General features: G+C 41.2%; 1 protein-coding gene across 3 annotated transcripts in view; it reads right to left on the bottom strand.

The window, feature by feature from the left end:
• Positions 1–213: 213 nt before the first annotated feature.
• LOC148008947 (mitochondrial import receptor subunit TOM40-1-like) overlaps positions 214–25,828 on the bottom strand; it is a 49,221-nt gene continuing 23,606 nt past the window's right edge. For 2 of the 3 annotated variants that reach the window (XM_087673867.1, XM_087673865.1), the window contains exons 4-14: positions 19,332–19,413; positions 19,147–19,246; positions 18,971–19,066; positions 18,398–18,448; positions 18,227–18,292; positions 17,242–17,343; positions 17,063–17,131; positions 16,870–16,953; positions 833–928; positions 678–747; positions 214–577 (exon numbers count right to left, since the gene is read on the bottom strand). In XM_087673867.1, coding sequence (XP_087529993.1) covers positions 688–747; positions 833–928; positions 16,870–16,953; positions 17,063–17,131; positions 17,242–17,343; positions 18,227–18,292; positions 18,398–18,448; positions 18,971–19,066; positions 19,147–19,246; positions 19,332–19,413 — 806 coding nt within the window. In that variant the 3' untranslated portion in view covers positions 214–577; positions 678–687. The remainder of the gene's footprint in view (positions 578–677; positions 748–832; positions 929–16,869; positions 16,954–17,062; positions 17,132–17,241; positions 17,344–18,226; positions 18,293–18,397; positions 18,449–18,970; positions 19,067–19,146; positions 19,247–19,331; positions 19,414–25,828) is intronic. The other variant, XM_087673866.1, reaches the window with a different exon arrangement.

Raw genomic sequence — 25,828 nt, 5'->3', positions numbered from 1 at the left:
CTATGACACAATTTCACGGGACTTCTCATAGTATCCTGATTATTTTATGGTTCACACCTCCCACTCCGAGCATGCAAGAAACAAATACAATTCTGAACCATCACATGGCACTGCCAACCGTTGTCAGAGACTAATCTATAGCACTTCAAGAAAGCCAATACAAAGGGAAAAGCTAACATAGCCAAAGAGCATAGGTCTTCACTCTAAACATCCACTCACTAGAATATAAATTGCAGCATCAACTTAGATACATCTAGTTGATGGATGTATATACATGGACTACTGCTGACATTACAAAATTTACTGCTGCTGCTCCTCAAGTTAATTCCAGTCGTTTTATTTGCACATGGTGCAACATCAACAGAAAATTCTAACAGCACATTGCCTGTTGAATAATACACTCAGCCACTTGCAGATTGTAAGAAATTGGTATGGCAAATTGGAAGAAAATTCCCAGAAGAGAAGATAATATTGTCATGAGTAATTGCCATAAGTTCTACGCTAAAAAAGCTGGCAGTAACCAACCTCAAGGAGCCAAAAAATCAAATGATCTGCAACATAAATTATCTGCAAAAGCCTGAAGCAGACAAGTTTAGGAGATCCATACAACACGGCATTTATTCTGAAAGACAGCTGAGATGCGGTGTGATTTAGAGAGTATGATAGCAGTCGCTTACACTGCAACAACTAAAACTCTCCGACACTCAGACCAAATCCAAACTTGTGATCTTTCTTCCAATGATCAATCTGTGTATGAGAAAAGTAAACCGCATTTAAGGTAATAAGGAAATACATGAAAGTATAAGCCTTTACACATTAGCAGTGTGCCCACCTCAGCTGACAAGAGAAGGTTGACCCCTAAGTTTAGTCTCTCTTCCAAATAAGCTGCCACACGACCATTTGAATCAATCTGACCCCTCAAGCGGCACTGTAAAGACAAACAACAAACAATTCCAAAGATATAACTGTCTCACTAGTATGAATATATCATGACACAAGCTAAAAAATAATCTATTCTGACCTCTCAAGCAGCACTAAAAGACCCCCACCAAAAAAACAAACAAACAAGGCACTTAAATAAGAGGATGATCCACCATAATTTCAAAATATTTACCAATCCATACAAAACAGTATGCCCAGGCAGCACAGGACTATCAATGACTATTTTCTAAACCCCCCTATTCGATTTCATGTCCTTGAGTTCGAACTTCCGAAAATTGACTTGATACTCAGGAGCCAATTCTACTGGATGGTTGGGCAGCTTGAGTTTGTCCATGGAGAAAACTAAGTCTGCTGTCAGCCCCCAAGTGAACACATTTCTGTTACCAATAATGGATTATGTGAACACATCCCTATGAGGATGTGTCTGAACTTTGAAAAAGATGTCTACAAATCAGAAATGAGTGTGCATGCCAGCTATCAGACCTCACATTGGAAGACTGTATCACTTGAAATCAGAATAGACCATATCCCCTAGTTCCTGGGGTATGAATGAATTCTAAATAGGCTAGGGGATAACTCAGGGATGACTGAGCTTGAGGATCATAAATAAACTGGGAGATCAAACATTCATAAAAGATTGGCCTCAATCCAGCTCTCCTTCCATCACCAAGAGGAGACAATGACATCCTCAATTGAGTCTGTAAGCAGCAGTGGAGATAGTCTATCTCTTTGAGAAGTAGTTACCCATAAGCATGCTCATGATATAAACTCACATCCTAATATATCTTGTGGATGAAGTGAAGATTACAGGACCAATCCATATCTGATAGATGTTTTTCTAGAGCACTTCATGAAAACCCTAAAAGACCTTGTACAACAATGGACTCATCTAGAGAGCAAGATGGCCAAAGGTTGCCTAGTGTCAGTAGAGACATTGGTACATATTTTGAAGTGGCGATCAATGGTAGATTCACATAGTAGCATACTATGGATGCAAAAGGACAATGATAAACTAAAGGAGATGTGATAGTTGGAAATGGGATAGCAAAGAACATGTAGGTTTAGATAGAGCCCAGCTCCATGTTGGGTGCACACATGTTTTGTCATGGACACCTCACTTTTTACACACACACACACACACCCCACCCCCCCAAAAAAAAAGAGGAAATCCTAATAAATAGCATTTCAGTGATAATCACCACCAAAGGAAATAACACTAGTACAAATTCCCTTTCCATACACTAATTTACAAGATAGTGCATGTTGACACAATAGAGTGGCATTCCATAATTGCCTACCATATGCCCTAGTTCTATTCAGTTTCTTTGCATTCCATGATGCATCTTTAATTCTCCCTCTGTTGTAAATTGAGCCCAAGTGTGTGTTACCAAATTTATTTTTCTTACAATCACTACAAAGCAAATCCATGACAAGACTAAGGGCTGTGAATAAATGACAAGACTAAGGGCTGTGAATAAATGGAGAATCAATACAAGAGTGCAGCTTTTGTCAGTGAGGTTTGTCAACTTTAAATAACCTGAAATACTAACTTGACCCTAAATGGCAGAGTCACATCCTAGCTCAAGAGGCATTCGATATGGATTCAAACCAAAATTCTTAGAGCCTTGCAAGTAACCAAAGACATGTTTAGCAACTTGGCACTACTACATCCTTGGGTTGTGCATGTGCCTACTCACCTGTCATACTGCAAACTGAATACCAAGCCTCGCATTGCAAAAAAAGATAAGGCATCCTGTAGCCAGGCTGTAAGTGGAGGCATCAAACAATTTATTACCATTCGCGATAGGTTTGCAACCTGCAACCAAAACTGCTCTAACAGTCCTTGCAAATATTTAGATTGTTATGTAAGCATGACCTTTGCGTTTTGCATGAGTAGGATGGGGCAGATCTATGAATAGCCATCCTTTGTAATCTCAAAACCTAGAGGATGAACCAAGCACACCTCTTCAGGAATGTCACCATTCAAGAGTGGAGTCATTCTATCTTGCTCGTACACATGCAGCCATAGCAATCACATTTTGAATGGCAGTCTTCCTGGATGTGGCCTCTTCCTCATCATCCGGCTGACTTTACATAGTGTTATGCCTCTGTCTCAACACAAACTACTGCCAATTCCACCATCTGATGTGACCTTGAAAAGTTGTGATCGGCCTAAAAAGTTGTGATCGCCCAGCAGGGCATTAGAGGTCCTTCCCATAAATCTTAAAGTTTTCATCGACTGCATGATCCACATCCTTGTATCAACAGACTCACTGAACTGAGCATTTAGCACACTAACCTATTGCTGCAAATCTGATTTTGAGTCAAAAACTTCGTCGATAGTAACACCTCAAAATCCCTCGAACATGTCATAATTTTCAATTGATTGCTGTGTTTTAAAGTCAGCCATATGTTAGTGTTAGAGATTAGTCATCCCCGGGACTAGCATTTCTCACACTACTATTGGAGAAGTCAATTCTCTCAGAGGTACTCTCCAAGGGCACTTGGCATTTTTCCTATCAGTTTGGGTATTATTTCCAGCTGTCACCAGTATCCAAGCAGGTTTCATGGGCAAAACAGTGCTATGCAGGCAGGCTGGTATTTTTCACACTTATTGCAGCTGCTCAATCGGCCAGTTATAGCAGCATTTGGCAGGTCGGCCAAATTTGACAGCAATCGGCCAGATTTGGCTGTCTGATCTGCATATTTCTCATCTCCTTTGCTGGCTGTATCAGGGTTGTCACGTCCGATGGCATCCAATTAGTACAGTCCGATACTAGTATGATACTAATCGGACTAATAAATCTTCGACCTACGTCCAATGTTACGTCCGACGAAAGAAAAAATACATATATTTTTAAGTCTATGCTTAATGTTTGGACTTAAAAGTTAAAACATAAACTTGGAGATTCAAGTCAAAAGCGCAAAAAAGAGTTGGAACAAGACTTGAGAGTGTACTATGTAGCATGAATAATGAAACCAACAACTTTATTATGAGCCAGATGTGCAATCTCATACAGAAAGTATACAAAAATGAATTGAGATAAAAGCCATTATCTATGGCTCAATCCGAATCAAGATACATGATTACTCTAGGTGCTCATATCACTCTCGGCATCGAAGGTGGAAGCATCCTCATCGCCGCTTGAGGAGCTATCACCCTCCTCAACAAAATCACCCTCAATAATGACATTGCCCTCGTCATCATACTCAAGCTCTCTAAACTCTAGGTAAGAAGCAATGATAGGTATGTCCTCCTAGGACAAACTAGGAGTACTTCTCGAACCACTCCCACGCCTCGTGTAGCATCTAAGGGTCCCACAAGCATCACAGGCAACCAATGTGGATACCGAAGTGAAAGCTCCATCGCTACCGATGCAAGGGCAAATAACAACACGGGCACACTGTGCTCGAGTGCGAGAGACCCGCCACTCTATCTCCTCGAGCTCCAAGTAAAGCTCCCTAAAGATTTGCTCCTCCTCTAAGTCTTTCTCACAAGTCACACTTTTAAGTGTACTAGCGAAGAGCTTGAGTGAATTCACATTTATCTATACATTTAAAGAATAAAGAACTTAGATTAAACAAATGAAACTTCTTTAAATATATTTCATAATCTATAAATAAAGTTATAAACTAAAAAGTATAAAAATTGAATATACGATACATGTCTTGCTATATGCATCTCATGTTAATTACGTAGCATGCCTAAATTGAAGCAACAATAAATTAGTCGCTCCAATTGTCGTATGCTAAGCTTATTACGAATTTTGGTATGCATGAGGAAATAGGCGGACCCATTCCTCTCACATACACCCCACGAACAATCCTAAACCATGTGCAAAAAAAGTAAATTTAAACTTTAAACTTGCAAGTTATAAGTTTTAACTAGAATTAAATTAAAAATGAGAAAAGATTTTCAAACATGTGCAAGAATGCGTAAGGCCACTCTTTCGAGGTGAGGTAATTGGTAGCCAAATGACTCCCACCAAAAAAGCAGCTTCCCAACGATTCTCGCTTCCAACAAATGATAGATGCGAAAGCGGTATCCCTTTGATCACTATAATTAATAAGCTCTTGGAGGAAGACACCACGATGCTCTTAGGTCAAAGCCTTTGAAAAAAAAGGATCATGATTGGGAAGGGCATTGGTATCCATGAAGAGAGAGGGTTTTTTGAAGGCGGGATACAAGAGTCCCGCAAACCCATACATGGGTCGCTTCATCCACTCCCATCTTTTCTTTGTCAAAAAGAGAATATCATCTCTTTTACGGGTGGTATCCAAGATATCACTACAATAAGTATAAGATAGTAGAGATTTAGAGAAAGATTTAGAGGTGAAATTTGAAAAGAAAAAGTATGAGACAATATGAAATGTAGATTCTAAAACAAAAATAAAACATGAATCGTTTTTCTTAAGAAACAAAAACAATACCATAAAACAGAGACCTCCCCATCCAAGATGATCAATAATTGTATCTCCTCCATTGTATCCACCATAAGATGATAGAGGAGGTCAATAGTAGCCTCCTCCATGTCTAAAAAGAAACAAAAACAATACCATAAAGAAAAGACCTCATCCAAGATGGTCGATAATTATATCTCCTCCACCGTATCCGCCATAAGATAATAGAGGAGGCAAATCCCCCTCCATGTCTATCATGGGAAGCACCTTGTAGATAGGAGTGCGGGCAATGATAATGCCCCTCACATCCATCCAAAATTCCTCCTTTAAGCAAAGCCTTTGAACGGACTTTGCTTTCACTTGGCATGATGTGGACTCTCGTTCAAGCCATTTCTTAAACTCATTTGATACAACTGTTTTTTGTAGCTTATTGCAAACGTCATAGAGACGCTCAAGGAAAAGCCACATGACCGTAAACCGAGTCTTCGAGGGTTTCTTCAACTCCAAGTCTAAGTATGAGCGATAAATCACAAGAACTTGGACCTTGGAATTGACAAAGCCAATGACTATGTAAGCATCGTTGACAATCCTCACTATCCACTCCAACTTTCCTATATCTTTCATAAGAAGATTTAGACAATGTGTAACGCATGGTGTACATACTACGAACGAAAACTCGGCCTCAAGTTTTCGCCCCATAGATGCACAATTCGAGGCGTTGTCCGTGACAACTTGTACCACATTTTACAACCCAACCTACAAGATTATACACGATGAAATAAGAATAAATTTGGAAGGTTAAAAGAAAAGAGAAATTACAAAATAATGGACTTAAAAGCATTACCTCAATGATGGCTTGTCGTATGTGCCAATACATGAACAAGCCTATGGTTCTTCTTCCCCCTGTGTCCGTATCCACTGCTCGTAGAAAGTATATGCCAAGTGGGCAAGAGACGAGAATGTTGATGATCCCCCTTTTTTTGCCGTCACTCCATCCATTGGATAAAATAGAGCATCCATACTTTACCCAACCGACACGCACGGGCTCAAGGGACTTATCAAACCTCTCTCTCTCTCCTCATAGCGTTTCTTGGTCGCACGTTATTGTACGTGACACCGTACCATCCCTCACATGAACCAACGGCAGCAATGGCTTTCACCATCCGATTCCATTAATCCACTTTGAGAATACAGAAAGAGAGATCGCACTCTACATGCAATCTCTATTTTCGCTTGCCTTTGCCTCTCCTTGATAAAGAAGAGGGGATCGAAAACTTGCCCTATTGCTTAGGCAAGAGTGGCTTATCTTGAAGGAGAGAGGAGTGCGCAATGAAGTGCGAGATGGAGACACAAGTTGTAGAGCTAAGAGTTAGAGAGAGTGAACACAAAGATAGGTGTACCAAATCGTAATGGTACACAAAGAATAAAAGAATGTATTTATATGTTAGGATACAATAAGGGTGTGAAGTGATACCTTTAAGCTAACCAACTCCCACTAAACGAATGCAATGCTCATGCTGAGCCTTTGCAAGACACTTAGTGAGAACATCTACAAGGTAATCTTAGGTTTTGACCTTAGTCAATGTGACAAGACCCGAATGAAGTGATACCGAACATCTATGTGTTTGGTACGTGCATGAAACATGGCATTCTTAGCCAAACATACTACACTCTAGCTATCACAACCAAGCACTGGGATACGTGAAGAAAGACCAAAATCCTTGACCAAACGGCCAAGCCAAATAGCTTCCTTAGAAGCTTCTTTGGCTGAAATATATTCAGCTTCTGTAGTACTCAATACCACAATTTTTTGCAATCTTGAACACCAACAAATAGCCCTACCAACCAAAGTAAAAACATGCCCACTGGTAGATTTTCTAGTGTTAAGATCTCCTACCATGTTCGAATCACAAAATCCTTGCAACTCTAGTATACCCTTTCCATAGCATATGCACTTTTCTTGTATACCTTTCAAGTATCTGAAGATACATTTCACAGCTTCCCCACGTGGCTTGCCACGGTTAGACATGAATCTACTAACAACTCCCATTACATAAGCAATGTTAGGGCGAGTTGCAACCATGGAATACATCAAAGATCCACAAGCTGATGCATAAGGTATACCCTTCATGGCACTAGTAACTGCATCATCCTTAGGACAATCATCTTTGCTAAGCTTTGTGTGTGGCGGTAAAGACATACCAAGAGGCTTAGCATCAGCCATATTAAACATGTCAAGTACTTTGTTAATGTACTTGTCCTATGAGAGAAACAACAAACGTTGCTCTCTATCTCTTTTAAGGCGCATGCCAAAAATGTATTCAGCTGCCCCCAAATCTTTCATGGAGAAGGCTAAACTCAACTGCCTTTTAAGAGCATTCAAAGTACTCTTATGCTGTCATGTAATGAGCATGTCATCCACATATAAAACCAACTCAATAAGGTTTCCATCATCAACCTTTTTAGTGTATAAGTGATCTGCATGATTGCGTTTAAAACCAATGGCTAAGTATAAAGCTATCAAATTTTTTGTACTATTGTCTAGGGGCTTATTTCAGCCCATATAAACTGTGTTTCAGCTTGCAAACCAAATGCTCTTTTCCTGAAATAGCAAATCCTTTTGGCTGCTTCATATACAACTCTTCATCCAAGTCACCGTGAAGAAAAGCAATCTTCACGTCCATCTGATCCAACTCTAAATCCAAGGATGCAGTGAGAGCAAACAAAACATGGAGCATAGTCATCTTCACCACTGGTGAAAAGACCTCCTAGAAGTCTATGCCTTCCTTCTATGTATAGCCCTTAGCAACCAACAGTGCCTTGTACTTGGGCTTTCCATCAATACGTTTAACTTTGTAAACCCATTTATTTGGAATAGCTTTCCTATCCTTGGGCAAAGCTCCCATGTGTTATTTGCATATAGAGACTTCATCTCTTCCTACATAGCAAGGTCCCACTTTCTCTTGTTTTCACATGATTGTGCCTCTTTAAATGTCTGAGGCTCACCCTCATTAGTCAACAAAATGATATCCAAAGATGGCTGAAACCTCTGTGGCTGCCTTTTGACACACGTAGACCTTCTTACCCAATGATCTGTATTATCAACCAGTGAACCTACATCCTGAGGAATGTGCACACCATCACCAAGTGGCTGATTTTCAGCATTTTCTTGCTGCTGTAATCTGTTTTCAGCATGTTCTTCTTGCTGTCCTATTTCATCTTGTGCATCTATTTGCTGTCCATGATCTTCTGGTTGTAGCACAATAGGTTGCTGCTCATTTTCAGTATGAAAAGAGACAAAACTTTCAGCTAATGGCTGCTGAATGGCTGGCTGTTCATGCTGAAATTTAACCTTCTTTTTATCAAGATCACCATGTGTAGCATTTTTCAGCAACTTTGCCTCATTAAATACTATGTCTCGGCTGCATACTATCTTCCTGCCCTAAGGAAGCCAAACTCTATAACCCATCTCTCCCTCATCTCCATATCCCAAGAAGATGCCCTTGATGAATTCCATGTCTAGTTTGGTCCTTTTTTCCACATGTACATGTACAAAGGCATCACAACCAAAGACACACAAATGGTCATATGAATCAGTTTTGCCAGACCAAACCTCTTCAAGAATGCCATTTTCCAATGCATGATTGGGAGAGCGATTGCATACATGAACTACAGTTTTAAGAGCATGAACTACAATTTTAAGAGCCTCTCCCCAAAATTATTGCAGGAGATTAGTTGTGGACAGCATGCATCTGACTCTCTCACAAAGTGTGTGATTATATCTTTCAGCCATGTCATTTGATGCAATATTATAAGGGGTTGTTAACTCCCTCTTAATGCCATGCATCTCACAAAACTTGTTAAATTCATTTGAGACATACTCACCCCCATCATCTGTTCTTATGGCTTTCAACTAAAGCCCTTTCTGTGTGATAACAAAAGCATGAAATTTTTTTAAAAGCATCCAATACTTCCTTTTTGCTCTTAAGTACATACATCCATGACTTTCTACTGAAATCATCAATGAAAGTAACAAAGTGCTGTGCACCCCCATACAAATTAACAAGCATAGTGCACACATCAGAGTGTACTAAGTCAAGAGCATTAGACTTCTTAACGACACCAGAGTAATAAGGAGACTTCACATGTTTTCCATATAAGCAATCATTACAAAATTCGAGACCAGAGCCTTCTACATCAAATCTCCCTAAAGAGGAGAGAACCTGAAGGCCTTTCTGGCTCATATGACCAAGACTTTTGTGCCAAAGCTCCGTCTGTGAATGGACTTCAACCACAGCCAAGAACTTGCTAGGTAATGCTTTACTTGCATAGGTAATGCTTTACAAGGCAAGTAATATAAAGTCCCCCTTTTGCTTCCTTTAACAATCAGCATAGAGCCCTTATGGACCTTCCAAGATCCACCACAAAAGGTAGTAAAATACCTTCTAGCATCAAGCTGCCCAACTGATAGTAGACTTTTCTTTATCCTAGGTACAAATCTAACATCCTGCAAAATCAGCTCTTTGTCATTTTCAAGGGCCAAGTGAATGGTGCCAACACCCTCTATCTCACATGCATAGTTATTACCCAAGTAAACCTTGCCTAGGCAACCTGCAGTGTATTCAAAAAATGAATCCAAAGAGGGGGTAACATGAAAAGTGGCACTGCTGTCCACTATCCATAATTGTAACAGCCCATCGTGAGCTAAAAGTAAGGCATCAATGACCTCCTTTTTGGTGATGTGCATATCACCAGCTGCTGCCATGAATATCTGCATCATTACATGAGGCTACAACAAGTATCTCTTCAGTGTCAAGAAGCTCTTCAATGACCACACCAGATACAATATTTACCTTCGCAACTTCTTTTAAGGAAGAGTTGTCATCATCTTTCTTATCATCCTTCTTTTTCTTACCCTATTGTTTCTTTCTTTCTTGCCATTTCTTGAAGTACCGGCAATCGGGCTTTTTATGCCCTTTACACCCACACTGATAGCATGTGACATCCTACTGTTTACCCTTGCTTTTGCTTCTGCTTTTACCTTTACTGGCTCCAGTACCTCTCTTTTCAAACCTACCTCTTACATGGTAAGCTAAGCCACTGCTTTCACCACTAGACTTTCTTCTGATTTCTTCATCAAGGATTGAACCTCTAACACCATTAAAAGTCAAAGCGGGGTTGTTGCTAAGTAACACAACCAAGGATTCCCACCTGTCATGGAAAGTCATCAATAAGAAAATAGCTTTCAATTTATCATCAAAAGCAGCCAAACCAGAGTCCTACAACTGACTCAAAACCCCTGTGAAAGCACTCAAATGCTCAGATGCTAGCTTAGACTCATCCAACTCCATGTTCACAAGTTTACGCATAAGATGCACTTGATTCCCAAGAGTTGTATTTTCATTAAGTGTCCTTAAGCTTTTTCCATATAGCATAACCTGTATCGAGACGCTTGATGTCTATAAGTACATCATCAAACACTGCCATCTTAATGTATGCAATGGCCTTCTTGTTAAGTATAGCCCAATCCACATCTATCATAGCTGCAAGCTTAGTCTCCAAGAGAGCATCTTCAAAGTCCTTGAGAAACAAAATACCTTGCATCCTATCCTTCCACAAGTCAAAGCCAATGCTATCAAACCTCTTGATTTCAAAGAGGGATTTAGTGTCACTACTTCTAGAAGCATTTGCAGTCATTTTTCAGCAATACACCAGAAATTCAATGCAGCAATTTATGATAGCAAAAATGAGCTGAATATTCAGCTTATTTCAGCCCAAATTTTCAGTAAATAATCGCAAGATTCAGTCCAAGTACACGTACAACAGTAGAATGAATGACTTTCAGCAGTATGATTGCAATTTCAGCATACATTAAATGCATACATCACTGCCAGGTAACTCCCACTTCAACAATATCACCAAAAATACATCTACAACAATCTCAGATATGCAAATGATCACTAAGATTGCTGCAACATGAATAATCAGCAATACATCAACTCAATGGGAGCTGTCCAACATCTGTACTGCATACATATGTGCTCGTATCAACTTCTAATACACAAAACACCAACAAATCTCTGCAATTTCTCCAAACTCGCACAAGCGGGAGATAAAAATGCTCAAATCACTTTGCTTATGGCAACAAGATTGCTTCAGCAATATTCCCAAAGTGCATTTCACACATCAACTTTGCCAAAATCCACAAATTTCGGCAAAAGCCCCAAAATTTCACTGACCAATCTGCCCCATTTGCATAAATACATGTTCTGAGAGCATAAAACGGGCAAATTTAGCAAAATTTCACAAAATTGTGCAAAAGCCCCAAAACTTCCAGGTTCAAGTGTGCAAAAATGTCAGCCAATCTGATTCAGCTGAACAAAATTTCACCAATACAGTGAAAGTCCCAAATTTTATGGGTCCAATGTTGAGAAATTTTACTCAAATGAGCAAAATTTCATTAAATTTGGTGAAATCCCCAATTTAAACGCACACAATGTCTGCAATTTTTAACGCAGATGCCTCAATTATGCATGAACAACACTACAACTAAAAAGCCCTAGTTTTCTCGGCATAAATCTGCACAAATCTGAGCACTGTGCTTGCACGCGTGAACCCCCCCGTCAAGACAAGAGGAAATTCAAAGGAGATTTTGAAGAAAAAGATTTTTGATTTAAGGAAAAACAGAGTAACCGAGGTTCGTTGACCTGTCAGGCGGGTAGGATGACTGACTACCCGCTGGCGTCTGTTCCACACGTGCCTTGTCACACACCCGTCCGCTGGTCCCCGTTGCACGCTGCGCAGTCCCCATTACACACTACACCTGTTGTCCACTGCCCGTTGCGCCTACTCCCCGTTGGTGGTCGCGCCCATTGCACGCCTACTGCTGCCCATTGGACTATCACGTGCACCTGCTACTGGCACCTGCTGAGCTGCTCGCTACTCATCTCCTATCGCCCACTGGATTTGTCATTGGTCATCAGCTAGTTACAGCTTCCGCTTGGGCTTGCTGGACGTTAGCCCTGTCACCTGTCAATTGACTGCACCTTGGTCTCAGGAAGCGTCCAAAACCTATGCTCTAATACCAGTTTGAAAAGAAGAGAGTGCACAATGGAGATCGAGATCAAGGCGCGAGTTGAAGAGGTGAGAGTTAGAGAGAGTGAACGCAGAAATGGATGTACCAGATCCTGATGGTACACAAAGAATAAAAGAATGTATTTATATGTTAGGGTACAATAAGGGTGTGTTCACACCCGTATGACTATATATTCGAAGACGAAGGAACTTTACACCCAACATGTCTCTTGGACATAGATGCACCACTCAAATGGCTTTTTCTAGATGGGATAGAAGAGGCTCCTCCAACGGAGGAGATCGAGATAGTTGAAGAGGGATCGTCTTTCGCATCTAAGACATAATAATCGAGAGAGATCACCTCCTCACTTGCCCTTGAAAGACCTTTGCGTCGCTTCAACGACAAGTATTTCTAACGCCAATCTTCATAGACATCATCGAGAATACTGGGGCATGGTGTGGTCTCCCCTCCTAATTTGCAAAGATAGATGAGAAAGCGAGTGATGAATGAGATTTGGAGCTTTGGGCAATACTTGCATAGACACTTGGAAGTGTTGGATTTCTCCTTCACTCGTTCGAAGTAGGCACAATGCAAGCAAAAGGCCTCATGGAGAGGGGGTGCCATTGATGATGTATAGAGAGAGCCTAGAGGTAGAGGGTCATGGGTGGAGGGTGACATGATTGAAAAAAGGAGTGGAAAGAGTAGAGAGCTTGAAGGAGTAGAGAGCTTGAGGGAGTAGAGAGAGGCTATAGGGATGGAGAGCTTGAAAGAAGTAGGAGGGGTGGAGAACTTGAAAGGATGAATGAGATGGTGGAAAAGGGGAGATTTTATAGAAAGGAAGAGTGCTTTGGGATTTAGGGTTTACCCTTGAGAGAGAGAGAGAGACAGAGACAGAGAGAGATTTCAAATTCTTAAATTTGAATGGTGACCCATCATCCATGGGAGAGGATGGTTGCATTGTGCGATAATCCATTGTGTGTGTGTTTCTAGCCATCACCAGTATTATCCAAGCAGGTTTCGTAGGCAAGACAAGGCCATGTAGGCAAGCTAGTATTTTTCACATTTATTGCAGCTGCTCAATCGGCCCGTTATTGTAGCATTTAGCTAGATTTAACAGGTCGACCAAATTTGGCGACAGTTAGGTAAATTTGGATGGCCAACCTGCCACATTTCTCCTCTCTTTTGTTGGCTATATATAGCCCATTTCAGCCTGCCCTTCCTCAATTGTCATTGCAGGTTGGTGGGAAAGATCGGGCTCAAGAAGATACACTGATAGCCCTTGTACATCTGCCCTCTTCATCTCAGCATTCATTGACTGCATATTTCTATGTTCTTCTACCTCTGTTCTCTCTCCTATTCTCTCATGCTCATTGTCTTTGAGTCCTATCCGTACGCTTCTGCATTCGTTGCACTCTGACAGTTAGCAATCTAGTTAGCTTATGAGTGAGTCTAGGCATATGTGTTCCACTAGACTAGGCATTTTAGTGCTATTTACGTAATTTTTTATTTGTCATTATGATGGTAATTTGGGCACTTATTGTTGGCCAACCTGATCACTTTATTGGCATATTTTTGGCCTTTATATTCAACCTCCCTCCTCCATCAACTATCATTCACCACTTGCAAATTCCAGTGCAGATCCATTTGGAGAGAGGAAGACACTGCCAATGCCCATGCAGCCAGTGACTTACTATTCTATGTGATTGTCTCGAGGCCTATGGATTCCATTCCCCAAGCATATCTCTAAGTTCTCCTTTACAATGCTCTTGTGTTCTCTTTTCTCTCTCTTTTTTTCTTGTATTCAGCAGTTTATTTCAGCATTCTTCTATGCTTCCATTGTTGCATCCACTTGTGATACCAAAGGCTGCACTAAATGCTCATTAAATATTACATCCTCACTTACAAGAATCCTCCATATCATAGTAGTGTACAAATGATAGCCCTTTCTCTCTTTTCTATAGCTCACTGCATAATCATCAAGATTGCCACACAGCTCCTATGGTATATGAGCATAGGCCAAGCAAACAAACATTGATGATTGCACATCCAAGTACAAATGATAACTTGTAACGATAATATAAGAGGCAGCCCTTTGTCTTTCAACATGCACTGTGCCATCTCCAAGACTTCTATTTTTCCTTTCATCCACTCCATTTCGCAAGGAGTGTATGGTGCTGTGTTTTAAATTCAACCATGGGCTGCACTGAATTCTCATTAGATATTGCATACTTGTTGACAATCCACGATGTAGGATTGTACAGATAACAAACGTTGGCCACTTAAGCACATGTGCACAATGTCATCACCATGAGCCTTCTATTTCCCCTTTCAACTGCTGTATTCTGCTGAGCGTGGAGTATAATGCCCTGGTAAACTATCATGTAAACCAATGGGATAATTAATTAACACGACTTATCCAGAAACATCATTAGGAGCTGTGATCATGCCTGTACTATACAAGATACAGGTATGAGTTTAGGGGGCACAACTACCAATACATGTAAGATAACACGTACAAGGTTTACGGGAGCATAACTACTAGCACATGTAAGGCATGCATGGCCAAGGGCCCATACCAATTCGTGCATTTGAACAAGGGCTAGAGCCAAGTAAACGTGACAGGTGTGCACACATTTGTTAAGAATTTAATGTGTTTAATCACAAAAGGGTCATGCCAAGGACAGTTTCAATAAAGCATACTGTTGTATGGCCGTTTGTTCTCCATGAAACCCTCCCAAAAAAAGCCTGATCTGGGAGTCTGCAACTTGTTATCCGACTCATTAGAAACAAAATGTTGAAAATTCGCAAGACATCAAACTTTACCTTTGAAGGATACACCTAGGCATACCCCCAGTTTCTAAAAATCATCATCGACTGTCAAAAATAACAGATGACCTCCCAATGCTTGCGTTTGCATCAGCTAACACACATCGCTATGAACAAAGCCTGCAATTCATATACACATTTGTTTTCGGCCTAGAGAATTTGCAAATACACAACACCCCATCCTTAAAAGGACACATGGACATCTTCTCAAGAAGCCATCCATTTCCAGTCCATTTATCCAAGCATTCAAAGCTTGATAGCTGTTAGCCCTTACACATGATGTAGCCTTTCCATTTTGTCAGTTACAAGGAAGAGCAGGCGAATGGCTGACAGAAACCATTCCTTTCTCTAACAGCTGACGAAAACTTACCATTTTTGTAGAAGTTGAATCTCAACTGGCAAAATGGAATCTCTCTATACACATCAATGAGCAGCTATTTTATCCAGCTAGGAATAATTGATTTGTTGCAACAACCTTTTGGCCAAAATATCACCACCCAAAACTGTTCTTTAACAAACCTTGAACTAGCTCTGCTAAGATATTGTACAGCCAACTGCACGGTAACCATGAAACACATTTCTGCCCTGACATTTCACTAATGAAACACTTCAGTATGCAACAGTTTGCAAAACTGTGTAACCATGAAACACATTTCAGGCCTGACATTTCACTAACGAAACACTTCAGTATGCAACGTTTTGCAAAACTGTTTCACTCCAAGGTGAAAAAGTAATTTCTGATTAAAAACTTGCTGAACATATGTAATTGAAATGTGTTATTTTGCCATTTCATGTGGCGCTTCACTAAGGACCTACCCAAGGGTCAGACATTTCACACTGAAACGCAACCTTTTGGGTGTGAAACATTTCACGGTTACCTTGGCCAAGAGGCTAAGATAGTACTTAAAATTAATTCAAGGGTTTCAGGTCTCGATAAAAGCTCCCTGCATTGTAATATTATTTAAGAAGCACATACAAAACACAGTTGTTTCACTAAGGTATCAAAGCTTGAAAGTGGTTCCAAGTCTAAAATATTAGAACTTCTAATTGCATGTAGTTCTGAGTTCTTTACAGTATTCATCTCTAATGTGCTATAGTTTATTTCACAACTTGTACAGCACATTAAAGAATAGTTAGTTCCTCTCCACTTGCGACAAACAAACCTTTCATCTTAGAAAACACTTTTAATTTCTGGTATCTGATTGCAGTAAACAGCAACCTTTTGCTTCAAATATTTCAGTCACTACAAAATTTGTGCAACACTCTTTAGACTATTCCTATAATTCAGATTGTACATTTGAATCCCATGCATAACATGCAGCAAAGTCATCAATGCAGTTTACATCCACATAATTAGATTGGACTAGCTAAGAATGTTGTTCAACATTGGATTCTGGTACAGACTGTTGCAAAAATTCAGACTTTTCCTTGCTTTAATGATCCCTGTACAAAACAATAAAGATGCCATTTTGTTCCATCAAAATAAGTATGACCATATGTAATTTGTTTCTATTGACACTACCTTATTCAAAACACAATTCGGTCAAAGACAGCAACTTGACAGTGATACAAGTTTTTACCCAGAAAGCATACAAGTGGAGTTTAATATGTTTTCGAGTGTATACCTGGCGCAGCAAATAGTCATACCCCATTGTTGTTGTGGCCTCTTTGGTAGAGACATTGTATACAAATTCAGATGCCAGGGATACCTGTAGGAACAACAAGACTTAGACCACACTCATGTATAAATCAATTAGATACAATGTCCTGCTGCATCACTATCTAAAAGTTCCTTGGTACTGCACTGATTAAAATCACCTTCTCAGACACTCTTTGGACATAGCTCATAGCAACAAGCCCTGTACTTGCCACTTGGCCAGTCATAATCTGCAAAGACAGGTCCAGGCTCAAAATTTATGTTACTACTAGTAATGTATCGTGCAGCAGAACCAACACCAGATTTTCTCTAATGATCCAGCCAAAAGGTAGGAGATCACCGTTTTATCTGTGTTGTATCGTGCAGCGAAACCAACACCAGACTTTCTCTGATGACCCAGCCAAAATACTTCACCACCGAGTGCCAGATGTGGAGATACACTCTGTTGAAACAACAATGTGCAAGGTTTGATCCGCTTCATAAATGCATAGTGCAAAATCTAGTTTGTAAGCTTGAAGATAGAAAAATGTAACTTTAAATGGTGTACCAAGATATACTAGAATAAATTTCAAGCATATACCAAGATGTACAACCTCTTGGCAGCTAAGACAAACAACTGTGCTTTATCTTTCTTCAAATTTATTGCAAGTATAAGCTAGTTTTGCAAAATGCATGATGGATTACAGTGTAGGGAACAAGTCTGTACAGGGCACAATTTCAAGAATATATCTGTCACCATATCACCACTGAATATCAAAACACCAAATGACATAAACCACTTACCATCTGAAGTAATATAAAAAACTTATTTGCATGTTAGCTTGATAGAAATGAAAAGGTTTTCTTACAATTTGATAGAGCTTGGCATTTGATCACCAAACCTTGCTTGATTGATTGATCTTTAAAAATTTGCAAACCCACCCAAACAAGCAAACACTATAAAAAGGATTTCCTTCTGACAACCTCTAAAAACCTTAACAGATAATTTAAGTGCTTGCTCACCACACTACAAAAAGCAAATACTGTAAATAGGAGTGACCTTTTACAACTTTTAGAGATCTCCAACATATGTTTAACTGAACTTACTCCCATATTCTAACCTATTTAACATTACTAACCCGTACACCTATTCTCTCAATTCACCCTAGCACTTTGAAGTTAAACTGATTAACCATTACTGGTCTATAGGATCAGTGCTCTGTGCGACAGCAATGACCATCCACGTCCGAATTTAGGTAGTCCCAATTTCGACAAGCACACAGAGAAAACAGCGAACTGATAAAGGAGACACAGATGGCAAAGTGAAAGAAGGTAAAGGATACTACCTGAATATAATTGGCACCATAAAAAGCATTATTGCCAAGTTGTAACTGAGTGCGGAAATCTCTGCCCTGTCAAAACAGCAGTTGCAAGCATAAGCATGTATAATCAAGGAAGGAAAACATCAAAAAATAAGCAGGGTCAATAAAGTGAAATTGATACAGTATAGGACAGACCTTATAATCAAAATTGAACATTCCTTGAGAGAAATGAGGCTCATTGGTGAGCTGCCAAGCACAACACAAGAACTTTCACTTTCATTCTACAAATAAACAGTTGTTACATCAAAACAAGGCATGATGCACAAGCAATTGAAACTGTAATGCAACAAAAGAAGAAAAAACCCACAAACAAGCAAGCCTTCAAATCATCATGGCATCAGCACATGCCCCATGTACAGCACAACAACAAGTAGATGGAAAATGAAATTGAAATGCTAACAAGGGATCCACAGAGGCAAACAGAACTGCAGGGAAAACATAATAATATCCATCAGAAACCCTCCCCTAACTTTCAGCCTAGTATGCAGTTGCACTCCTTGTGGTGTTGCAAAGAGATATTGCAGGATTTCCGGGACAGGGGGGCTCTTCCTTCAACCAGTGGAAGGACAAGCAACCATGCCATAGCAGCAGAACCTACTGAAACTAAAATTTACATTTAATGCTCAAATGGTAACCCACTGCAATTGCCAACTTTTACTGTGCTTGTTATGATTAAATTGTGCAACAGAACAGACAAAAATAGATGACCTGAGCATTTATCTTGATTGTGAGATTATCAGTAGCATCATATTTCACCCTTGCACTCATCCGACCATCTGTTAATATTCTTCCAATAAGCATGAACTGCAAAATTCCAAAAAGAAAACATTTAGTCCAGTAAGCAATGAGTATTGAAATCAATCTCCCAACATGTGCAGCTCTACCTTAGGATCTAGAAAGTTGGCACCGAACTCATAATGTGCAGCAGGAACTTTAAATGTCTCTGGGGATTGTGAGGGCATTTCAAGTGCTCCCATGAAGACACTGTTGCAAAACATGAGCAAGTTAGAGAACTTTACACAAGGGAGAAACACTCGATGCAAATGATGGGATGGGAGTGCTCACTTGCCTATGGCTCAGCGAAAAGCGTTGATTCAACGGCTTCGTAAAATCAAAACGTAACCCTTCAAATAGCTCTGGCTTCAATGACACTGCAATTACCAGGAAAACAAAAATTCAATCAGTAGACACGATGGTTACCATGTGTCTCTTGCAAAAAGAGGCTTTCAATGCCAATATAACAATATTACAAAGGTTCCACTTAAACATATTCTCTAGTAAAAGGTCCCTTTTTGCAATAGTTTTACCTTTGGAATGGTTTTACCTTTGCAAAGGGCCCTTGCCAAAAGAAAATGCAAATATACAGTCTTCTTGATAATAGTTAGTCCGCGATGAGATTCCAGATTGCTTCAAGACAATTCCATGAGAAGGTACAAATATCCCTTGCTAATGCCATGCAACAAGGGTATTCCAAATAGTTATAATGCCAAATCCAATGAATGCAATGATAGGATAGGCATTCAAAGTTGACTTTAGACTTTGCTGTATGGTTTGGACACACAAGCCTAGAATGGCCTTCCAAGGAAGTGAGAACCAGCTGGCTATGGCACATGGAGCTCCATGTGTGTGAAGAAAGAATGAATGAAAGATACATTGACGTCTTTGAGGCCAACATCAACCTATAAGGCAAAACCATGTACAATGTTGATCATCACTAGACATCCAAGTGTGACGTGCTAAAAGGTGGCCAATGCTATGTTGTGAAAAGAAGCTAATGTGATGTACAAGACAAAATAATGCCCATGTAGGGATACACTAGGAGGAGCAAGCAGTACATGTCTAGCTCTATGGCTGAATGATATACAGATATCTAGTTCCACCCAATCAAGATCCGTGGGTATAGTATGTCATACATCCCTGATGAAATGGTACAGGGGTAGCATCTGGACTGATTCCTTATCTGTCATGTGCTGCTCATGTCGCGGACAGATCTGCCTCATCTCTCTTGCATAGCATCTATGTGGCGTATCCCTACATCTGTAGTTGGCATGCTGCTCTGATCTCCTTGGCTCTTTGGTCTGTCCCCCTCTCCCTGTGGCTGTTGTGTGTCAAGTCAGTATCTAGAAATCGGTAGGCAGTGACTAACATCCCCCTCTCTGTATGGTGCCTGCCTATAATAATGATGTGCGGAGTATTTGAATCTCAACTAAGAACTGGCCTAGGCACCACTCATCTCCGGACTCCATGACTAGTTTGAGGGGGGTGTCTCATCAAGATAGCATGGGGTATCTAGCTCAAACTGTACTATAGGCTCTGCATCTGCAGATATGGTGCTCCTTGCTCTCCACCTTGTCATGGCATAGTCTGCAGATCCACTCAGCTCTAAGGATGTGGGCTGCCCTCCCAATCTCAATCTCAAGCTAATGAGAGGATACTCTGAGTTGGCCAATATATACGCGCATCTCATGTGGCATGTATACATTTAGGTATCCAAGTCTCACAATGAAGCCATCCCCTATAGTCCTCATTAAGTGATCCCTATAGTACATCTTTGATGGAAGAGGCTGCTCAGGTGACATCCATGTGTGCTACATGTACAGCTGGTAAAGTTCCTATCACATGACCAAATTCCTCTTGGTGTGGGAGAGGTGTATGGAGGGGGAGTCGGGATCATACTAAAAAGGGGCAGGTGGTTCATGTCAATCCCATATCCTATGAGCCATTGCTAGATATATGCATACCATGAATTCTCATGTCCTACCTGAGCTACATGTCAAAAAGGCCTTGAAGGGTTTCCTAGGAACTCTATGTGGATACATGTCACATACTCTGTGTATGAAGCTAATGGTCTGAACCCCACAAGCAAGCACAACAGATCATCAAATGTCTTGTACAACAAAAGAAGAGATCCTAGCCCAATTGGAGAGAGACTTATACCAGCTATTCTTGAGTTAGAGCTCTAAAGAGGCTTGGTGGCTTTTTAGAGGGCATTGTCCAATCACACCCATCACATAACCAAGTATATGGGAGCTATACACAGCTAGTCTCCACACAATAGCAAGTCCGCCTCCTCTCCATGATCCACCAAAGTCTAGCCCAAAGACCACTACCTTCTTTATAGAAAACAGAGTCCGAGAGGCTATTGACATGCCTGATGGTAGTTGTGCAAGGATCGAGATAGAGTGCAGATCAGGTTTAGTGCAAAGTTCACAATAGAGAGAGTGAGCAAAAAGAGAGAGCACGACACTCAATGTGTGGGTACAATGCCGCGTACCACTTTGGGTTATATATATAGTACAAGTGTAAGGGTGTGTGCACACCTGAACACCGTAAAAGGCATGGTGAGCCTTTATTTCCAACAACCTCCCACCTAAAGGAAACATGCCTAAATGTAGAGAAAAGTAATCAACTAAGTCTATGTATGTACAAAGCTGAAATACACATATACTATCCAACCCCCATCATCTAGCGGCAATGAGCAAATCGCTTTGTTGGAAGACCCTTCGTGAGAAGGTCTGCAAGATTATCATTTGTATATACCTTGACAAGCTTAATGCTCTTGCTGTCAAGTACATCCCTGATAAAATGATACTTCACTTGTATGTGCTTCGTCTTTGCATGAAAGACAAGATTCCGTGCTAGAATGATAGCACTCTAACTATCACAATGGAGGATAGGAATCTTTGTAATGCCAAGCTCTCTCACCGAACGTGAAAGCCATAAAGCCTCTTTGCATGCCTCAATTGGCAGCCACATACTCTGCCTCTGTAGTAGACAATGCAACACACTTTTGTAACCTGGATATCCAAGAGACTGCTCCCCCTTTGAACATGAACACATATCTTGCAGTGGACTTCTTGCAATCAAGATGACCAGCACAGTCTGCATCCATGAAGCCAACAACAGATGACTTCTGCTTACCAAAGTAGATATACAAATCCTTAGTGCCCTCAAGGTATCTCATGATACCCTTCACTACTTGCCAATGCTTTTTGCCAAGATATACCATGCATAGTAGAAAGGGAACGCCGTTCCACCCCCTTTGAATGCATTTTCTCCTCCCGTTGACATTTTTGCGCATTTCTTCTGCAATTAAAGCATACATCGGTCTGCCTTCACTTGCTGGATATTATCCACATGTGCCAGAATTTTTCTGTGCCCATTTGAGAATTTTTAAAAAATTAAATGCTAGTCTGCCATATTTTAGGCCCCAAATGCAGATCAGCCAATTTATTAGGGGTTTGGCTATACATAGCCCCCAATTGGCTGGCTAGTCCTTAACATCCTTCAATCTTCCCTTTGGCAAGTCCACACTCCAACTCTGTCATTTTCTTGTATCTTCAGTGCTGCCATCATCATTGGCCTAATCTAGTGCCCTCATTGACGTTGAAGACTATGCGCAAGGATTGATCAATCCTCCTTTTGTATTCAGCATTTGTTCCTAGTTCTATACAGATTTCTTTATTCTTTTCTTGCAATCTATGTCCATGCCTTTGTCTCTATGTTAATGTTTCCTTTCCATTGCGCACTTTAAAATGGTATCAAAGCCTCAGAGAGAAATAGCTGATTTCTCGCAGAGAAGACCACTCCAGGCTACCAAGCAGCCTTGCTACAACAGCATTTTGCTGAAAATGCAGCTTTATATTTAGTCCTCTCCTATTGGAGACAATAGGCTTACTCAATCAGTCTTGTCATTTGCAGCAAGCACACATGTTTCTTTGTCAAGCAACAGCTCTCCTCAACAAACGCACCATCTTTTGTATAGGCAACAATATTACTCCACCAAGCAAACCCTCTACATCGACTTCCTTGAGATCCTAAAGCCGTTTCCTCCTATTTTGGGGCTGTCTTCAACCAAACACAAATTTCTTGTGGGTATCTTGCAAGATATCAAAGATGTTTTACAAACTGTTTCATGGCTTTGATGATACAAATGAGAAGCATTCTTTACACTCCTCTGAATGACGGCGAGATTAGTGCGCAAAATGTGAACGCAAGTCATCAAGCCAATTTGTTCGGGAGACCTCTCCTCCCCATTCTCTCCATGTTTCCCAAAAGGTCCGTTCTGCTGGCCTCAAAATGCCATCCATGGTACCCTCTATACGAGTGTTCGTACTCCCTTCTTTGCCCAAAAGAAGACCTGCTTAATGATTCAAACTACTTGGTTTGGTCATGTAAGGTGGAGCCACATTAGGTGGACAACAAGAATATTTGTCCTGTAATCCTTATATTTCTGCAAAAATTAGGGTTTGTCAGTCACAGTGGAACCCATGCCAATAGGAGAAGGCATCATACACTGAAATCAACACTTGAAAATCATTGAATTGACAAGGGTTTTAGATGCCAACCCATCCATTGTAAATTGTGGCAGCATTTGGCTGGTTGATGGTTCCATTGTGCAAGTTCTGGGTGAAGATCAAGGGGTAATTGGCCTAGATTGCTTGTTGATTGTATGTAAAGCAAGGGGCTTTTGGATCAAAAAGGAGATTCTGGAATCTCAACTTGTACATTGTCCATTAGCAATCAAAGTTAAAGAAATGTCGAAAGGGGCGCCAGTTTTAGGGCCAACTAGGTATCTATTATTAAGCTAATGTGTACATTTCGATTAATGCACATTTATTAATTATTGTAATTAAATGCTTGATCAGGTTTTATCACCCTATCCGAAGAGGAAGGTTGGTTTCATGATTCCATTGCCGGAATACCACTCAATCCCTTGATTTGGAGGGCTCGAGCCACCTGATTGCAAAACAAAGCTTTGTGCTAATGCCAGCTTTTGCTCTCAACTACGAAATTACAACAATGTCTTCATACAATGAGATGGAATCAAGCAGTGATGACACCTCTCAATACAAACATTCACATGGAAATGAAGGAAATGCAATGTTGATCTTGAACAAGGCTCAAACCATGGACAAAAAGCTTAAAGTGTTGCTATTGGCCAAGATGTAGGGCCTTCAAGGTGTGAGAGTGCGCAACGGAAGAAGAACACGAACACAGAGGAGAGGAGAGAGAAAGCAGGGAATGAAGGAAGAAAGTCTGCACTGACTGAGATGAATGCTGAATACACTGAAATGGACAGCGCAGTCCCTGCACGCAGCCCGGAGCGTCAGTGAGGGCACCAGAACAGACTGGAAGCAATGGCAGCACCAATGCCGGAGACGGAGATGACGGAGACAGTGCTGAACCTGCAGAATACAATGCTGGAATGACTGGGGGCACTGCTATATATAGCCCCCATGCCAGTAAACTGGCCGACCTGCCAAATCTGGCCGACCTGGCCAGATTTGCCGACCAGCCAGATCTGGCCGACTTTGGCCAGATCTGGCCGACCTGCCCAGTAAACTGGGCCGACTACACAATAACAGCCCAGTATGGGCTGTGTGACTCCCAAAGGCTGCAGACTGACAAGGACAGCCACTAAAAGACTGACAGAGCTCCTCTGTCTCCTGTCAGACTCTGACAGGAGCTCACAACCAGGAGATGACAGACTGAGAATGATAAAGAGCAGGCTAACACCCCCTCTCACATCCTGGGAGGGTCTGAAGACCCAAGAACCGCATGTGATGAAGCAAAGAAGCCTGAGGCAAAGGCTTCGTAAAGAGATCAGCTGCATTGGCCGCCGTAGGACAATAGACCACCACTAGCTCCGAATCCACGATCCGCTCTCGAACATAGTGATACTGAACCTCAATGTGCTTCGTGCGAGCATGAAACACCGGGTTCTTGGCCAAATCAAGAGCACTCTGGTTATCCACGCGCAGCTCCGTAGGTCCGGTCTGGGAAAAGCCAATCTCCGCCAGTAAGCGACCGAGCCAAACTGCCTCCATAGCGATCGAACATAGGGCCCGATACTCAGCCTCTGTAAAAGAAAGGGCCACAGTAGGCTGCTTCTTGCTGCTCCAAGAGACAGCACCGGATGCAAGGGTGAAAGCATAACCTGTAGTGGATCGTCTCAAATCCACATCACCTGCCCAATCAGAATCACTCCATCTAGAAAGAGTAATCCCATCTCCATACATGATCCCGAAGGATCGAGTCCCCTGTAAATAGCGAAGAACCCGCAAGGCTGCCTGCCAGTGATCCTGGGTAGGAGTCTGCATAAAAGAAGACAATAAAGCCACCACAAAAGAGATATCCGGCCTAGTGTGAAGCAGCCAGATAAGAGAGCCGACAAGGCACCTGTAATGAGTGGCATCTGTAAGGGGAACTCCAGCTGTCAAAAGCTTGGACTCTGGATCCATGGGGTATGAGATAGGCCGACACGCAGCCATATCAAACTCCGAAAGAAGCTCGGAGATGTACCTGTGCTGCGAGATAAAAATGCCCTGTGCCATCTGATAGATCTCCAGGCCTAGAAAGAAGTGAAGGATCCCTAGATCCGTCATGTCAAACTCCTGCTGAAGAATGGACCGAGTATGCTCCACCTGTTGAGTGTCACTCCCTGTAATGATAAGATCATCCACATAAGTAGAGGTTGGGATCATAAGCGGAGCACGCAAAGCCACTCTGTAGAAAGAAGCGGTCAATCCGCTGGTACCAAGCACGAGGAGCCTGCTTCAAGCC

Source organism: Lygodium microphyllum, unplaced genomic scaffold (assembly GCF_053477565.2).
Source record: "Lygodium microphyllum isolate KBCC unplaced genomic scaffold, Lygodium_microphyllum_v1.1.10 scaffold_43, whole genome shotgun sequence".
NCBI classification, from domain to species: Eukaryota; Viridiplantae; Streptophyta; class Polypodiopsida; order Schizaeales; family Lygodiaceae; genus Lygodium; species Lygodium microphyllum.
The sequence above is the reverse complement of the archived record's forward strand: the minus strand, read 5'-3'. Positions and strand labels throughout refer to the sequence as shown.